The 14,528-nt window shown below is 51.2% G+C and overlaps 1 protein-coding gene across 1 annotated transcript in view; it reads left to right on the top strand.

The window, feature by feature from the left end:
• The window catches only part of Ccdc88c (coiled-coil domain containing 88C), a 123,522-nt gene that overhangs the window by 91,208 nt on the left and 17,786 nt on the right, over positions 1-14,528 (top strand). The window contains 7 exon segments of the mRNA XM_036206178.1: positions 247-408; positions 1,523-1,800; positions 5,406-5,549; positions 7,237-7,423; positions 9,293-9,438; positions 12,431-12,520; positions 13,894-14,132. Of these exon segments, the coding sequence (XP_036062071.1) occupies positions 247-408; positions 1,523-1,800; positions 5,406-5,549; positions 7,237-7,423; positions 9,293-9,438; positions 12,431-12,520; positions 13,894-14,132 (1,246 nt within the window).

Raw genomic sequence — 14,528 nt, 5'->3', positions numbered from 1 at the left:
GAAAGTGGCTTGCATGTCCATATGCCTCAGGTCCTGGGCCAGAGCCCCTGTAATGTATTATCTTCCTTTTGAAAAGTCTATTAGTTGTCTGTTTCCAAGAAGGAAACCATTAATGTCCTGTGCTTGAGGGTCCCCCTCCCCCCAGCTCTGGGCTACATCTACCCTTGAGGGTTCAGTTAAACCCCAGGGCCTATGCAAGAGAGAGCTAGCCATGCTGTGTGTAACTGGTGCATGCTTCTCCTCTAGAACGCAGCTCTTCAGGCTGAGAAGCACCTGCTGAAGGAACAGCTACAGCACCTGGAGACTCAGAATTTGGCCTTCAGCAGCCAGATCCTGACCCTACAGAAGCAGAGTGCCTTTCTGCAGGAGCACACCACCGCACTGCAGACCCAGACTGCAAAGCTGCAGGTAGCGGGACCCGGGACAGCTAAGCAGGGGGTACCTGGGGACTGGGTGGTTGGTAAGAGGCTTGCTGTAGACAGGCACCTTTGAAGGCAGGTAGTAGGGTGGCTCATGAGACATTTCCTACAGCTGGGCCTAAAGGTGCCAGGCTAAAACTTCATTTCTTTGCTTTTCAGTTTATACAAGTGACACACACACACACACACACACACACACACACACACACACACACACACACACACCAAAAGAAAGAGAGATTTGGAAGTAAGCTTGGTTAAACAGTTTCTGTACAGTACAGCCTGGCAGAGCTGTATTAAGTTGATAGAGGGGAGTGGGGCTGTGACCTGGCTTCCATCTGCTGGAAGCAGCCAGCCTCTCAGCCCACTTATCACGTAGTTTTATTTGTGGTTAGTAGGTGGTGGGAAAATGAAAAATGGCTCATTAATGTAATTTCTGGGAAAAGTTGGAAAGTTATGTATGGAACAGAGACAATAAACAGGAAACGTATTTGGCAAAGAGGTTGGGTTTGTTTTTGTTAAAATAAGAAAATAGGATGTTGATTTGTTACTTTGTTTTGTCTTGGAAAAAGTCTTTGTCTGGCTTTAATGTCAGAGTAGTTCTGGCCCCTGTTCAGTTTTCTAATATTTTGGGATTATATTAGAATACTCTAAAACATCAGGGGTTCAGATATGGCCCACTGGTAAAAATGCTTAGCTTGCACAAAGTCCTCAGTGCGGGCCTAGCAGAACAAAAATAAATACATAAAGATCCATCAGTAGACAGACAGTATTGTCAGATACTTTAGTCTCACAGATTTTCTGTTGGCTGGTCTAGAATATAAGCTTTAAAAAGAATCAGTAATGACATATAGAGATTTATCTAGGAGGAGGAATTTATCTAGAAGGAAGAATTCTGGAGATGGTTCATGGCCATCTTTTCATAGCCGATTTTTGCCATATTGCCGTCCGCTCCCCCCACATACACACTTTCAGTGCCAAGTCCTCAGGTTCTGGTAGCATTGTCCATGCCTGGCCTGCCTCGAGGTCCCTCTGGTGCTGTCTGTGGCTGGTCGTCCTTGTCCTGCTCACCACACACAAGGCTCTGCTCTCCCTGCATGCAGGTGGAGAATTCCACACTGAGCTCCCAGAATGCAGCACTTGGTGCACAGTACACAATGCTACAGAGCCAGCAGACGGCCAAGGAGGCTGAACATGAAAGTCTGCAGCAGCAGCAGGAGCAACTGGCAGCTGCTTATGAGGCCCTGCTTCAGGACCATGAGCACCTGGGTGCCCTGTACGAGCGCCAGTCCTCAGAGTATGAGGCCCTTATCCGACAGCACAGCTGCCTGAAGACGCTGCATCGGAACCTGGAGTTGGAACACAAGGAGCTTGGGGAGAGGTGGGGCCTGGAGGGCAGGGGTAGAGCCTGTGGGGCCTGGAGGGCAGGGGTAGAGCCTGTGGGGCCTGGAGGGCAGGGGTAGAGCCTGTGGGGCCTGGAGGGCAGGGTAGAGCCTGTGGGGCCTGGAGGGCAGGGTAGAGCCTGTGGGGCAGAGGAGGGCAGGGGTAGAGCCTGTGGGGCCTGGAGGGCAGGGGTAGAGCCTGTGGGGCAGAGGAGGCAGAGGCCTGGGGACAGGGAAGCTGGGTATATAGACAGGAGACCTGAGAGAGGCTTGGGCATAGGGATACAGCCCATGGAGGAGGCAGCTGGTGTGCTGAGCCCCTTAGGCTGCCCCAGAGCTTCTGGGACTTTGCTGAGGCCTGCATGCACCTCCGCCTCTCCCCCACATTTCCTCTTGGCCGGCTGCTTCTCATTGTTGGTGCCCCTGAGCTTTCCCAAAGGGAAGGAAATAGAACCTTTAGCGATTTCTATTTCCTTTTTGTTTGTCCAGCTGGGGAGTGTGGCAGGGGACACGGGGGCAAAGGGGTGCTGTGGCTCACTCTGGCTCTGGGTGACCCAGTGTGCACACTTGGAGACCTGTTCTCTAAGAATTCTTTCTTCTTCCTCACCCCCTTTTCTCCTCTCCTGACCCACACCCCTGGGAAAATACTTCTGGCTACCTATGTGCAGGGTTGTGCACATTCACACTTTAGACTGCCTCTTCCAAGTCTAAGTCTAGAGTGTTTGCTTAAAAACCCAAATCCCCCCATTATGTTAAATATTGAATGCAAACAACAAAGCACAAAGGAACCCCACACCTGTGATCTTGGCACAGTTGGGAGGTAGAAGCGGGGAGGGGGGCGGGGAGTGAGGGAACAGGAGACTGCTCTCAGTCCCCGGTGCCCTCCCACAGTTTACCCACACTGCCCTTCTCCTTTAATCTGTACCTGCTGCTTTTTCTTTTCTTCAGGTAAATTTTTCCTATGTTGAAATACATAAATGTTAATTTTTCGTCCATGGCAGTCCCAGGTCCTGGGGTGTGTGTCATTAAAGTCACCCACTGTTGGCTGAGCTCCTGCCCCTGCACTGAGTTCCAGATCTCTGAGCAGGTGTATCTAGAGTCTTGGCTGGAGTTCTGTGAGATATACATCAGAAGGAAGCTTGTCCAAAGAAAACCCACAGGAACGGGACAGGAGAGAGCCAGCATCCCCCTCCTGTGCTAGCGAAGTGCCCCTACTGGCAGCAGCTCTGTCCAGTCCACCTCAGCAGAACAGCTGGGCACCTGATACATTAGTTATGTCTGGTGGGAGTGGCTGACATGAAGGACATTTCCGATGCAGGGGCCTACGAATGCTATCGAGCCAGAAAAGCCTTGTGTGGGCGCTGATGGTACTCTGGGTAGAATGGTGCGGACAACGGATTTTCCTACCAGTATGGCCTTTTTGCCTTCATCTAGAGGATCCCATCTCCGTCCTTCAGGGCTGCCAAGATGTTGCTTTTGTGTGACTTTTTCTTCTCACCAGATGGCACAGCTTCTGCCTCTGGGTGCTTTATCCCCTGGCATTCCCCTCCAGCCCTTTCTACATGCAGCATTTATTGGACCTACACTGCATATGTCTAATCACGAAAGGCACTGTGCCACCGACAGACCAACACCGTGGAACACACAGTGTTGACACTAATGTGAGCATGAACCCTGCTCACAGCTTTACACAAGCATCATAAAACATTGTACTTTTGTTTTTTGTTGTCTTTTTCTTTCTTTCTTTCTTTTTTTTTTTTTTTTTTTTTTTTTTTTTTTTTTTTTGGGTTTTTCGAGACAGGGTTGCTCTGTGTAGTTTTGGCCTCTCCTGGATCTCGCTCTGTAGACCAGGCTGACCGCGAACTCCTCGAACTCCACTTGCCCCTGCCTCCCGAGTGCTGGGATTAAGGCGTGTGACACCACTGCCCAGTACATTGTACTCTTAGAGGGTTTTTGGTTTTGTTTTTTTTTTTAAGATCTTCTTTGTGTATTTTGTTTTTTTCAAGACAGAGTTTTTCGGTAGCCCTGGCTGTCCTGGAACTCACTCTGTAGACCAGGTTGGCCTCGAACTCCACCTGCCTCTGCCTCCCGAGCACTGGGATTAAAGGCGTGCACCACAGGAGGTTTACTTATGTGTTTATGTGTATGGTGGTTTTGTCTGCATGTGCATCTGCACCACCAGAAGAGGGCGTTGTATCCCAAGGACTACAATTATAGACAGTTGTGAGCCACCATGGATGTGCTGGGAATTGAACTTGGGACCTCTGGAAGAACAGCCAGTGCTCTCAACCACTGAGCCATCTTTCCCCTCTTCTGATGTCCGTTCAGAGGAGGAAGGGTTTTGTAGATGGAGTTGTGACTGACTCTGAAGGTCAAGGCTCTGGCTTGGTCTAGCATCCTGTCATCTACTTAGCGTCTCTGGCTGGTTGGCCACACAGCTGGAGGCACAGTTTTCAGTCTGTGCACTGGGGCTTCGAGTGTGTGCCACACAGGAGTGACAAAATGGATTCTTTTCCTTTGATACTTAATTGGACTCCTGCTAGATAGTTACTGTGTCGTGTCGAGGGCTTGCTGGTAAGCAAGACTCCAAAGGCTTGTGGGCTGTGGGCTGAGCTGTGGACTTGGCTGAAGTGACACAGGGGAGCAGGAATTGGAAGTCCCTGCTGGTCACTTTGCGGTCTTTGTCAAACCTGGATAATTCTTCCACAGTCACTAACTTGGCTCTGGAGGCCAGACAGATACCCTCATCCTGTCTCTATGTCCGACCGTGTGGGGCCGCTTCTGTACTTTGGTGAAGGGCCTTGAGTTTCCTAACGGGATCCCTTACGTGGGGGTGCAGTGAGATGGCCCAGGCTCAGCTGATGTGGAGGGTCGGAGTTAGAGGGGAGACTGGAGACCCCAGCAATAGGACACCGGCAGTGTTACATACTCCGTAGAGAAGGGGCTCCCAGGTTTCCTAAGCCAGTGGGTGAGAAATGTGCTCCAGACCACTTCTTTCACTGACTGGGGGATCCTGGGTCACCAGCAGAGAAGGACAAAAGTCAGGGCTTGTCATTTCCACCTTGTGCTCTGCTGCCCCCCAGCGACAGCTGTGCAGCCTACAAGGATTAGGAAAATTCAAAGGGGGGGGGGGCTCTCAACACCCACCCCTTCCCCCAATGCCAAAGGGAACAGAGATGTGGGCTTTGATAGAGTGAGGAGGGTGTGAGCAGGGATTAGCTGTTTCATACAGTGGAATTTAGCTGTTTATTTCGTGGTTTCCTCTAGATCTACCGGTTCTTAGTGAACCACTTTGTAACATGAGTCTCTGAAATAAAAGGGTGTAGAGTGTGGCCCTTCTGCTCTCAGGCGACCATCAGAAGGGGCTGGCTGTGACAGGGAAGCCAAGGGAGAGAATGGACGAGAATGTGGCCCTGGGAGGTGCTGGCCGACCCCCTGGCCGTGTTCCTCTTGTTTCCCTGCTGTCCAGCCCCTCTCCACTCCTCAGAGAACAGGACTCAGGAATCCCCCTTTTCTGAGAGAGCTTCTTCCAGTCTCCTGGGGTGTGAGGCACTTGTGGGAGATGGAGCCTAGCTGCGCTTCCAGTGGCTCTTTCCTCCTCCAGGCACGGTGACTTACAAAAGCAGAAAGCTGAGCTGGAGGAGCTGGAGAAGGTGCTGAGCACTGAGCGGGAGGCCCTGCAGCGGGAACAGAGGACCAACGCCGTGGCCTCGAGTGAGAACCAGAGGCTGCGAGGAGAGCTGGACAGGTGAGCACCCAGGCACACCCACCCGGGCCTGGGAGGAGTGGAAGGGACCCAGGGGTCTAATCTGTTCAGAGCAGTCCTCACTGAAAACTGCCTGGGAACTGCATGACGCTGCCCAGGTAAGGAGCTGACGGCCAGGCTAGTGAGGCATGGACGGTGGTACTCAGCCGGTACAGGGAAAGGCGGACTGTGTGTTGTCTGTACAGGCATAGTCACCTTCAGATGTCAGCCCAGCCCAGGAGCCACTGTGGTCCTCCTTATTCAACAGATTCACCTACTCACTGGTGCTTATTTGTAACCAGAATCTCACTCCTATTCGTGGGGCTTTTGTGGATATGCACAGAGTTCACAAAATATTTGAGTCATCGGGTTCACTCAGCTACCTTGTTTCGTCTCTCCTACTGTTTGTGCCGTGTCTTTAGTGTTGAGTGGTGTGAGTCCTCCTCTTGCTGGGTTAAACAGCCCTAGGTCTAGTGCCCAAGTGCCGCCAGTGTCCTTGAGTGCAGAGTAGTGGCAGCCATGTCCCTAGCAGAGAAGACACCTGTGTTGATAAGCTTCGCCTGCCTAGAGCAGGCTTGTACTTTGTTTTCGGGGCTGACTGGGCACTGGACAGCCAGCTGGGGTGCTCTTTTCCTGGGGAAGGCCACCTCCTGTTCCCAGCTTTCCTCAGTTGCCTAGAGTTCTTTGGGTAGGGCTGACGTCTCATGGGCTGTTCCCTGTGCTGTTTGGCATATTGATCGGTGTCCTTATTTAGCTCATGGTTGAGCAGTCACATGGGTGAGAGACTTTACGGGTGTAGCTTCCGATGTTCCTAGGAGACAATCCCACAGTCAAGTCCCTGATTCTCTGGCTCTTCTGCAATGTTCCCTGAGCCTGAGATGTAGGGATGTTCTGTAGATGTATCCATTGGAACCGGGCTCCACATCTCTGCATAAATCGATTGGTCGTGGGTTTCTGTAGTAGTTTCTGTTGCAGAGAGAAGTTTCCTTGATGAGGGGTGAACCTACACTTACCTGTGGGTATAAGGACAATTGTTTATAGACTGTTATTAGGGATGGTGTTGGTTTAGTAAATTATTGGTTATAGATTCTCCTCTGATAGCCATGATTCCACTAGCTCTGATTAGTTGACTAGATTTCCAGTACCAGGTGTGATCTCCCTCTTGTTGAGTGGATCTTAAGTCTGATTAGAGAGTTGTTGGTTACCGCCAAGTAGAGTTATTGTGACATGCTGGTGGTTAATGTGGTTCTTAGGCATCATGGCTGAGTGGGGCTGCTGGTTTCCTCTCTCTTTTGGAAGCTTGTGGACATGGTGTTTCAGAGAAAGAATATTCTCTAAAAAAATTTTTTAAAAGCACAGCTCTTTTTTCCACTTACACCAGAATGCCTAAACAGTAATGTAGGAGGCTACTGGCCATGATGTCCTGTTGAGGCCAGCATCTTAGCCTGCGTGCCTGTTGTCTCCCTCACCCCCTACACAGACCAGTATGGCTTCAGGGATGCCCTCCTAGAGCCCCAGAGAACACAGTCTGAAAAGCAGCAACTTTTCTCAGAATTCTGACGTCATACACAGCAGCTTGACAGCTTGCGTGGTCTGCTACTGTCAGAACGGGTCCCGAACCCACAGCTGCAGGCCTTTCTACCTTTGGAATGCTTTTTAGCCCCTTTGCCTGTGGCTCCCCTCCCCTCAGGGTCAGTTTCCTGCACCACCAGCTGAAAGCGGAGTATGAAGAGCTGCATGCCCACACCAAGGAGCTGAAGACCTCACTGAACAACTCCCAGCTGGAGCTAAGCCGCTGGCAGGCACGCTTTGACCAGCTTAAGGAACAGCACCAGAGCATGGACATCTCACTGACCAAGCTGGACAACCACTGTGAGGTGAGGCGTGCCTTCAGGCAGGCCTGTGAGGGGCTAGCACTTCTCCTGGGTGGATTCTCTGAGACTGGAGGTGTCCTTGGAGCCAAGGTGAGACCAGAGTGCCACCTGTGGTAGGAACATCTCAGAGGCCACTTTGTCTGACATTTGCTCCCTGAAGTCAGCAGTGGCTTGCTTCTGTCTGTCCTTCAGGACACAGTGGCACCATCTTCTCTGTACCTCTTCTTTTCAGACAGCTACATGAGCAAAATGGCCTGGGATTGAGTGTGGCTGCCTGGCTCAGGTCCTGGGGCTGGGTGATCCACTGCTGTTGGCACAGAGCTGGGTCAGAAATGGCCATTGTGGGAAGCAAAGCCCTTCTTTAGGTAGAATCTCAGACCCCATTATACAGAGAGAATCTGAGGGGGTGGGTCCCTCCTGATTTCTGAGACACCTCTGGGAGACAAGTAGGCAAGTAGGAAACCTCCGCCCCAGACACTAGTATCTAGTCACCCAGCCAGATCTGAGCTGCCCATGGAGGATGGGTGTCACTGACCAGGCACTCACATCCACTGGGGACTGCTCTTACAGGAGGTGCACTGGGATTCTTTTGTGTGTGTTTATAAATCTTTGTATCTGTCTGTCTGTCTGTCTGTATACAGATGTGCGCACACGCTCATGTGCACACTTGCTTGCATTATCTAGTGCTTTTGTGCGCTAAACCACTTCCTTGGACCTCAAAGAAGTGGTACTGCAAAGGAAATGGCCTGACCTCCTTTGCCCTTCCAGATCTGCTCATCAGATCCACATAAGTTGTGTAAAATAATGGGAAAGAAAAAGTGAATGGTGAAGTTAGCTTTGTGGGGTATAGAGGAGTGAGGGGGGAGCATGTTTCCCTCCTGTGGCATGCTGGGAGTTCCACTATGGCTTACCTGTTAGCTTATTTCATCCTCAGTGAGGTACATAATGGATAGGAGCCCAGTCTCTGCCTCCCACACCTCAGGGCCTCCCCACTACACCACAGTACTGTTCCAAAACAAAAGTCTGTGAACTTCGGCCCTCCAGCCGGCTCCTCCCTGCCACCTGCGTTTACACGGCCCACGAACTAAGAATGGCTCTTGACTTCCTTTTTGAGCTGAGGATCGATCCCAGAGCCTTGCGCTTGCTAGGCAAATGCTCTACCACTGAGCTAAATCCCCAACCTGGCTCTTGACATTTTTAAAGGCTGAAGCTAAAACTCAGCAAACGATGGTAGTTTGTGGCTAGGGAAAATGAAATGGAATTTTTGTCAGTGTGGGTGAGAGTGAAATTTTGTGGGGACACAGCCACTCTTAGGTCACCGGGACTGCTCTTGTGCTACACAGGGCACAAGACGTGGGTGGCCTAGGAGGCCCTCGGTCTGCAGTCTCTGGCTTTGGGCAGAAGCAGCTCTCTTTTACAGCAGAACTGCCAGTCAACGAGACACGAGAAAGCTACACATGCGGCTTAGCACTTTGTAGTAGCCACCTTCAAAACGGCTGTTTTTTTTTTTTTTTTTTTTTTTTTCAATGAGATTAATACATCTTTCTTTATCTTTTAATGCTGGTGATAGCAGGCAGCCTTCTGAGACGCATCCCTGGCCCCAGTGAAATTAATTGTAATAATATATTTAACCAGTAGATCAAAAATATTTCCTATGTAATCTTGTGTTCTGCCAGCTAGCTGCCGGTCGTGTGGTGTGTGCATAGGAAATGCAACCTTCCTGGCTGGTTGACCCTCCCTAGGTCCTCACTAGTGCAGACAGTACCAAGATGGCCGCCCTGTGCCAAGTGTTCCTTTCCTTCGAGAGGCCAGGTTTCCAGCATAGCATCAGGGGTCACAGGGTATCTGAGCCGATGCTGGTCTGTGTTTCAGCTGCTCTCCCGTCTCAAGGGGAACTTAGAGGAGGAGAATCATCACCTGCTGAGCCAGATCCAGCTGCTGAGCCAGCAGAACCAGATGCTGCTGGAGCAGAATATAGAGAACAAGGAGCAGTACCATGAGGAGCAGAAGCAGTACATGTGAGTGGGCCGTGGTGGGCGGCATGTCCATAAGGGGCCTCTGGACCACTGTCCCTAGCCCCCCACAGTGTGCAATCCTCACTCCAGCCCCTGATATCCTGTCTTTCTCCTCCACCAATACACCTGTTGCTTTCAAGACAGAGAACAGCCCCCTAGCCATTAGGGTTTGGAGGATTAGAGATGGAACTATACCATTTTATGGAATAGTCTAGATTTCTGAAAGAGGTAGAGATTAGCTTGCATGTATGTGAGGGTTCCTGCTCCCATGTGCCCTCTGTGTGCATGCATATATGTGGGGAGGGGGTGTGTGTGTGTGTGTGTGTGTGTGTGTGTGTGTGTGTGCCAGAGGTCAACCTGGAGTGTCATTTGAGACAAGGTCTTTTATTGGTCTGTACCTTCCTGACTAGGCTAGGCTGACTGGCCAGTGAACCCCCTGGGTCCTCCTGTCTCTTCCCCACTGGGATTACAAGGGCACTCCACTATGCCTGGCTTCTTATGTGGCTTCTGAGGATTGAACTTGGGTCCTCTCATGCTTCCGTGGCAGTTATTTTACCAACCAAGTTATCTCCTCTGCCCTCACTGGCTTTTTCTGAAGTATATTCCACCGTTGGAGAGGCTGCAGTTCATTTGTAGAAATAGGCAGCCAGCACCAGCTGTAGCTCAGGGAACAAGTTCAGGTTGAGAGCTGAGAATCAATTGCTCCCTTAGCTGACTGTAGCAAGTAAGTTTGTCCTGTGCCTTGCCAGACCTTCCCTCCTCAAGCCTTATGTAGACCCTGGGAGCCTGGCACCATGGGGTGACGGGGGCTGTGCCCCCTCTCACTGGGATTAGAGGCCCCAGAGGACAAGTGGAGGGAATCACTTTTGCTGCTGAGATGAGAGGAGGCCAGGTTGGATAGGGAGGGTTGGGTGTGGTGGGTGATGTAGGTGCAGGGTATGTAGGAGAGAGGGCAGCTAAAGAGATTGTATCTACTGGGACATATTTGAAGGGATGTGTGTCTAGGCCCAGGCATCTGACAGAGGTAGTGAATGTGAGGGAGGACGCTAATGCTGGAAACCCACGGTTGGATAATCCGAGGTGTATCATGCCAGACTGAGCCTTTCTTCTCCTCATGACCAGCATCCCGGCCAAGCCCTGTGCTGCTGGCCAGAGCGTGCTTAAGACAAGAAGAGCCAGCCATGGTGGTGCATAGCTTCAATCCCAGCACTCAGGAGGCAGAGGCAGGTGGATTTCTGGTCATTTGAAAGCAGCCTGGTCCGCATATCATATTCAAAGAGAGCCAGGGCTACACAGAGAGACCCCATCTCAAAACAAAAAGGCAGGAAGTGGCATGTTTATGGAGGGGTGTGGTCACCGAACCCTGGTGTTTTCCCAGCTCTCTGATGTAACTCCGCACCTCCTCTTTGCCTTATGCATCTGCTTGCCACCTACTTCGGGATGACTGACGTGGAAGCCCACACTGTAATTTGGGATCTAAGTGGCAGTTGCCCGAAGCTGACCCTCTGTGATCCATGTGGTAGTGTCGCCAGCCGAGGCTGGGCAGGTGTTAACGAAACATCGTAGAAGACTGGTCCTCGGGAGATGATTGGTGATGTCTTTTGCATTAGAGAGTGTCTGTGTCAGGCCAGTGGCTTGGCACACCTCTCAGCTTGTTCTAAGCATCGTGCACCCCATTGGTGCCTTTTCCCAGAGTGCAGCCTTCCAGTGGGCTCTTGGGAAAGTTTTCAGCATGGACAGGACCTCCTCTGCTTCAACAGTGAAGTAACCTGAACAAGTCACTGCCTAGGTGTGGGGCGTTTACCCACCGACCCCACAGCTCCCCAGAGTTTTCTTGAGTGTGAGCAGCAGGAAATATTAGATAGAAGGATTTATAATGCGGAGATAAATACAGGACAGCCTGGAGAGGGCCTGGAACCTTTTCCAATGGGCCCAACTATCTCTGCCCCAGGGTATTTATGGAGACACCAAGGGGGTGGAGCAAAAGACCTCCTCCCCCAGCACAGCCAAGTGCAGACCATCTCAGACACCTGCACTCAGGCCCGTGGTCCTAATCATCCAATATGTGGACCTGCTGGGTAAAGCCATGAGGAACTTGAAAACGGGCTCCCACACCTAGGGCCTCACTTTCCCATGAGGAAGCTGGGGGGGCTGTGAGCCAGCTGACCACAGGGTTCAGCGAGCATGGCAGACACCCCAGGAAACAGGCCCTGGGGCTGCCCGTTGCTACTGTGATGTTGAAAGTGTGAGCTGGTTTCCACCATTTAGAAGCAAAGATTTGCTTCAACGCCTGAGCCCTGGCTTTTCAAACGGTCGCCATAGCCAGCTGCTTTCTTCCTGCATGGTTACGCTTCTGGGGCTGGCTGCCCAAGGCGTGCTCAGGCTTGCCACAGGTCCCACTCTGTGGCCTTCAGCTGTTACCTTCTCTGCTTGTCTTCTGAAAGCAGTTTGCCTCACAAGCTATTACCAGGCCCCAGGTGCCTTTGCTGCCTCAGTGTTCAAGTGTTGATGTGCCTGGTGACCTGGCTGTATTAGAGCGTGTCTGCCTCGGGCCAGTGGCGCCCGGTGCCCTACACAGTTTGGCCACACATGAGTTCTCAGGTGGTCAGAGACTTGCCCTCTTAAGCCCACTTAGCTGGATCCCAGGTGTTCAAAAAGCATGAATAGCTGGGTTTTTGCTTTGATTTATTTGAGATAAGATCTCACTTTGTAGCTTTGACTATATTGGAACTCACTCTGTAGACCAGGCTGGCCTTGAACTCAGAGAGACCCACCTGCCTCTGTCTCCTGAGTGCTGGGATTAAAGGAGTGAGCCAACAAGGCCAGCTAGATTCATAGCTGGAATTGCTGATCATAAATTCCCATTCAGTGACCAGTGTGGGAGTTGAACACCTTCAGGTCTGAATCCAGACACTGATTTCTGATCTAGATTGGACTGCTAAGTACACTCACTTGTTTATTGAAACTGGATTGATCGATTTCCCTCTGTTCACAGAGACAAATTAAATGCTTTACGGAGACACAAGGAAAAACTGGAAGAAAAAATCATGGATCAGTACAAGTTCTATGACCCTGCTCCAAAGAAGTGAGTGGATCTAAGATTAGTGACACACAGTGATTATAGCCATCTTAGCTGAGAGACAAGGCAGCCTGGGAGCCATAGGACAAGACCAGCCCTGTACCCCCACTTACAGGTGCCCCTATGGCAGTGGTTCTCAACCTTCCTAATGCTGCGACCCTTGAATACAGTTCCTCATGTTGTGATGACCCCCAATCATAAAATTATTTTGTTGCCACTTCATAGCTGTAATTTTGCTACTGTTAAGAATTATAAGTATCCGATATGCAATCCAAAGGGGTCACAACCCACAGGTTGAGAACCACTGCCCTATGGCAAAGCAGAGCTCTCAGCCCCACCCTTTATACCCCAGCTTGTCCTGATGAGACACCAGGGTGACTCTCCCATGAGCCCTGATAAGAGGCAGAAAGGTGAGTCGGAGTCATTAAAGATGAATATGGGCATGGTTGGCTTCTCAGAGTTTTAATGTGATGTTGGAACAACACCGCCATGGTCCTCTGAGGGAAAGGGATCACGAGCAGAACGCCTGGCTGGGCCCCACAGTTATCAAATGTGGTGTACACATTGGCCTCTGTAGTCACACTGTCTACAAGGGATGGCTTCACAAGCAGTGTCTACCCCCATGAGCAGTGGCCCCAGGTTGTGGGGTTAGTTCAGTACCTGTAGATTGCCCACCATCCTTTGTACTTACCTCGGTCGCTGGCCTGAAGACTTGGGGACGGTCCCTATGGACTGGCTTGGCCAGGCTGTGGAGTTGAGATCACCACGAGTCCTTCAAGGGAGCTTCATTGAGACTCCCAGTCTCCGTCCTCTGTGTGGTGGGGAAATCGAGGCCACAGTGAGGAGTGGGAGTGCCAGGTAGACCAGAGCCGGAGGCGTGCAGCCGGGGCTCTTCTCCAGGTACCTGAGAATGCCTTCTGTTTCTAACTACTGTTTCACCCAGACGCCCGTGCCCCTGGTGCGCTTGCTGAATGCCAGTCAGTGAACACTAGCCATGGAGTGGTTACCTTTAGCAGATAGCATGCCTGAAAATGACTTTCGGGGGGGGGGGGTGTAAAAACCAGCTAGTTCGCACAGCCCCATTCTTGCACAAACAGCACAGTTTAAGTGTTTTTCTTCTAAGAGACCGGCATGGGTTTCTGATCTCACATACCCTTCTGCTATGGCATAGCCTGTACCCAACAGTTAGGCTTCTCAGTTCCAGGACTCAGGGGTGTAAATAAGATCATGATGATGTCCATAAATACCAGTCTCTTTTCTTGAGGGATCGAACTCCGGTCCTTGTGAATGCTAGGCTGCCACAGAGCCACACCTCCAGCCCAGTGCCATTGTTTGGCTTTGTGAGCATGGGTTGTGACTTCTAAACATCTTCTAACTAGGAAGAACCACTGGATTGGAGCCAAAGCCCTAGTCAAATTTATCAAGCCAAAGAAAGAAGGCTCCAGAGAACGGTTAAAATCCACCACAGATAGCCCCCCCTGGCAGCTGGAGCCCTCAGACCCTGCCTCACCATCTGCCTCCCAGAATCTCAGATCACAGACGGAGAACTCCGACAACCCCACATCTGGTTTGAGCTGTGCGCAAGAACGGGACACCCACAACGGGCCTGTGGGAAAAGGTAGGTGCAGCTGCCAGATGTGGCAGAGTGAGGACAGAGGCCATTCACTGATGGGGTGTGCCCTGCCTCCATAGGAACGTGGCGGTATGTGTGTCCACTGCCTGGGCACGCCACCGAGCCTGTCTCTGCTGTGGGTGTGTTGTTACCTTAGAATAGGAAGCACGGTTTATTACATGGGCTGAGTGGTTATTTGAACATCCAAAGTTGATGCAGGCACTCTAGAGAGGCACAGCAGCGGATGTGTTTGGGGTTTCCTCCAAAGTGTCAAAGGTTGTGGTTAGCTCTTTTCTGTACACGTGTATTGACCACACCTTCCACGTGCCCAGTTTCAGAAAGTCCTGAGTGGCTGTTTATTGTCTCTCATCATTTGAAAAGCACCTTGGTTTATTCCCCACA

The sequence above is a fragment of the Onychomys torridus genome, chromosome 14 (assembly GCF_903995425.1).
Source record: "Onychomys torridus chromosome 14, mOncTor1.1, whole genome shotgun sequence".
NCBI lineage: Eukaryota > Metazoa > Chordata > Mammalia > Rodentia > Cricetidae > Onychomys > Onychomys torridus.
The sequence above is the reverse complement of the archived record's forward strand: the minus strand, read 5'-3'. Positions and strand labels throughout refer to the sequence as shown.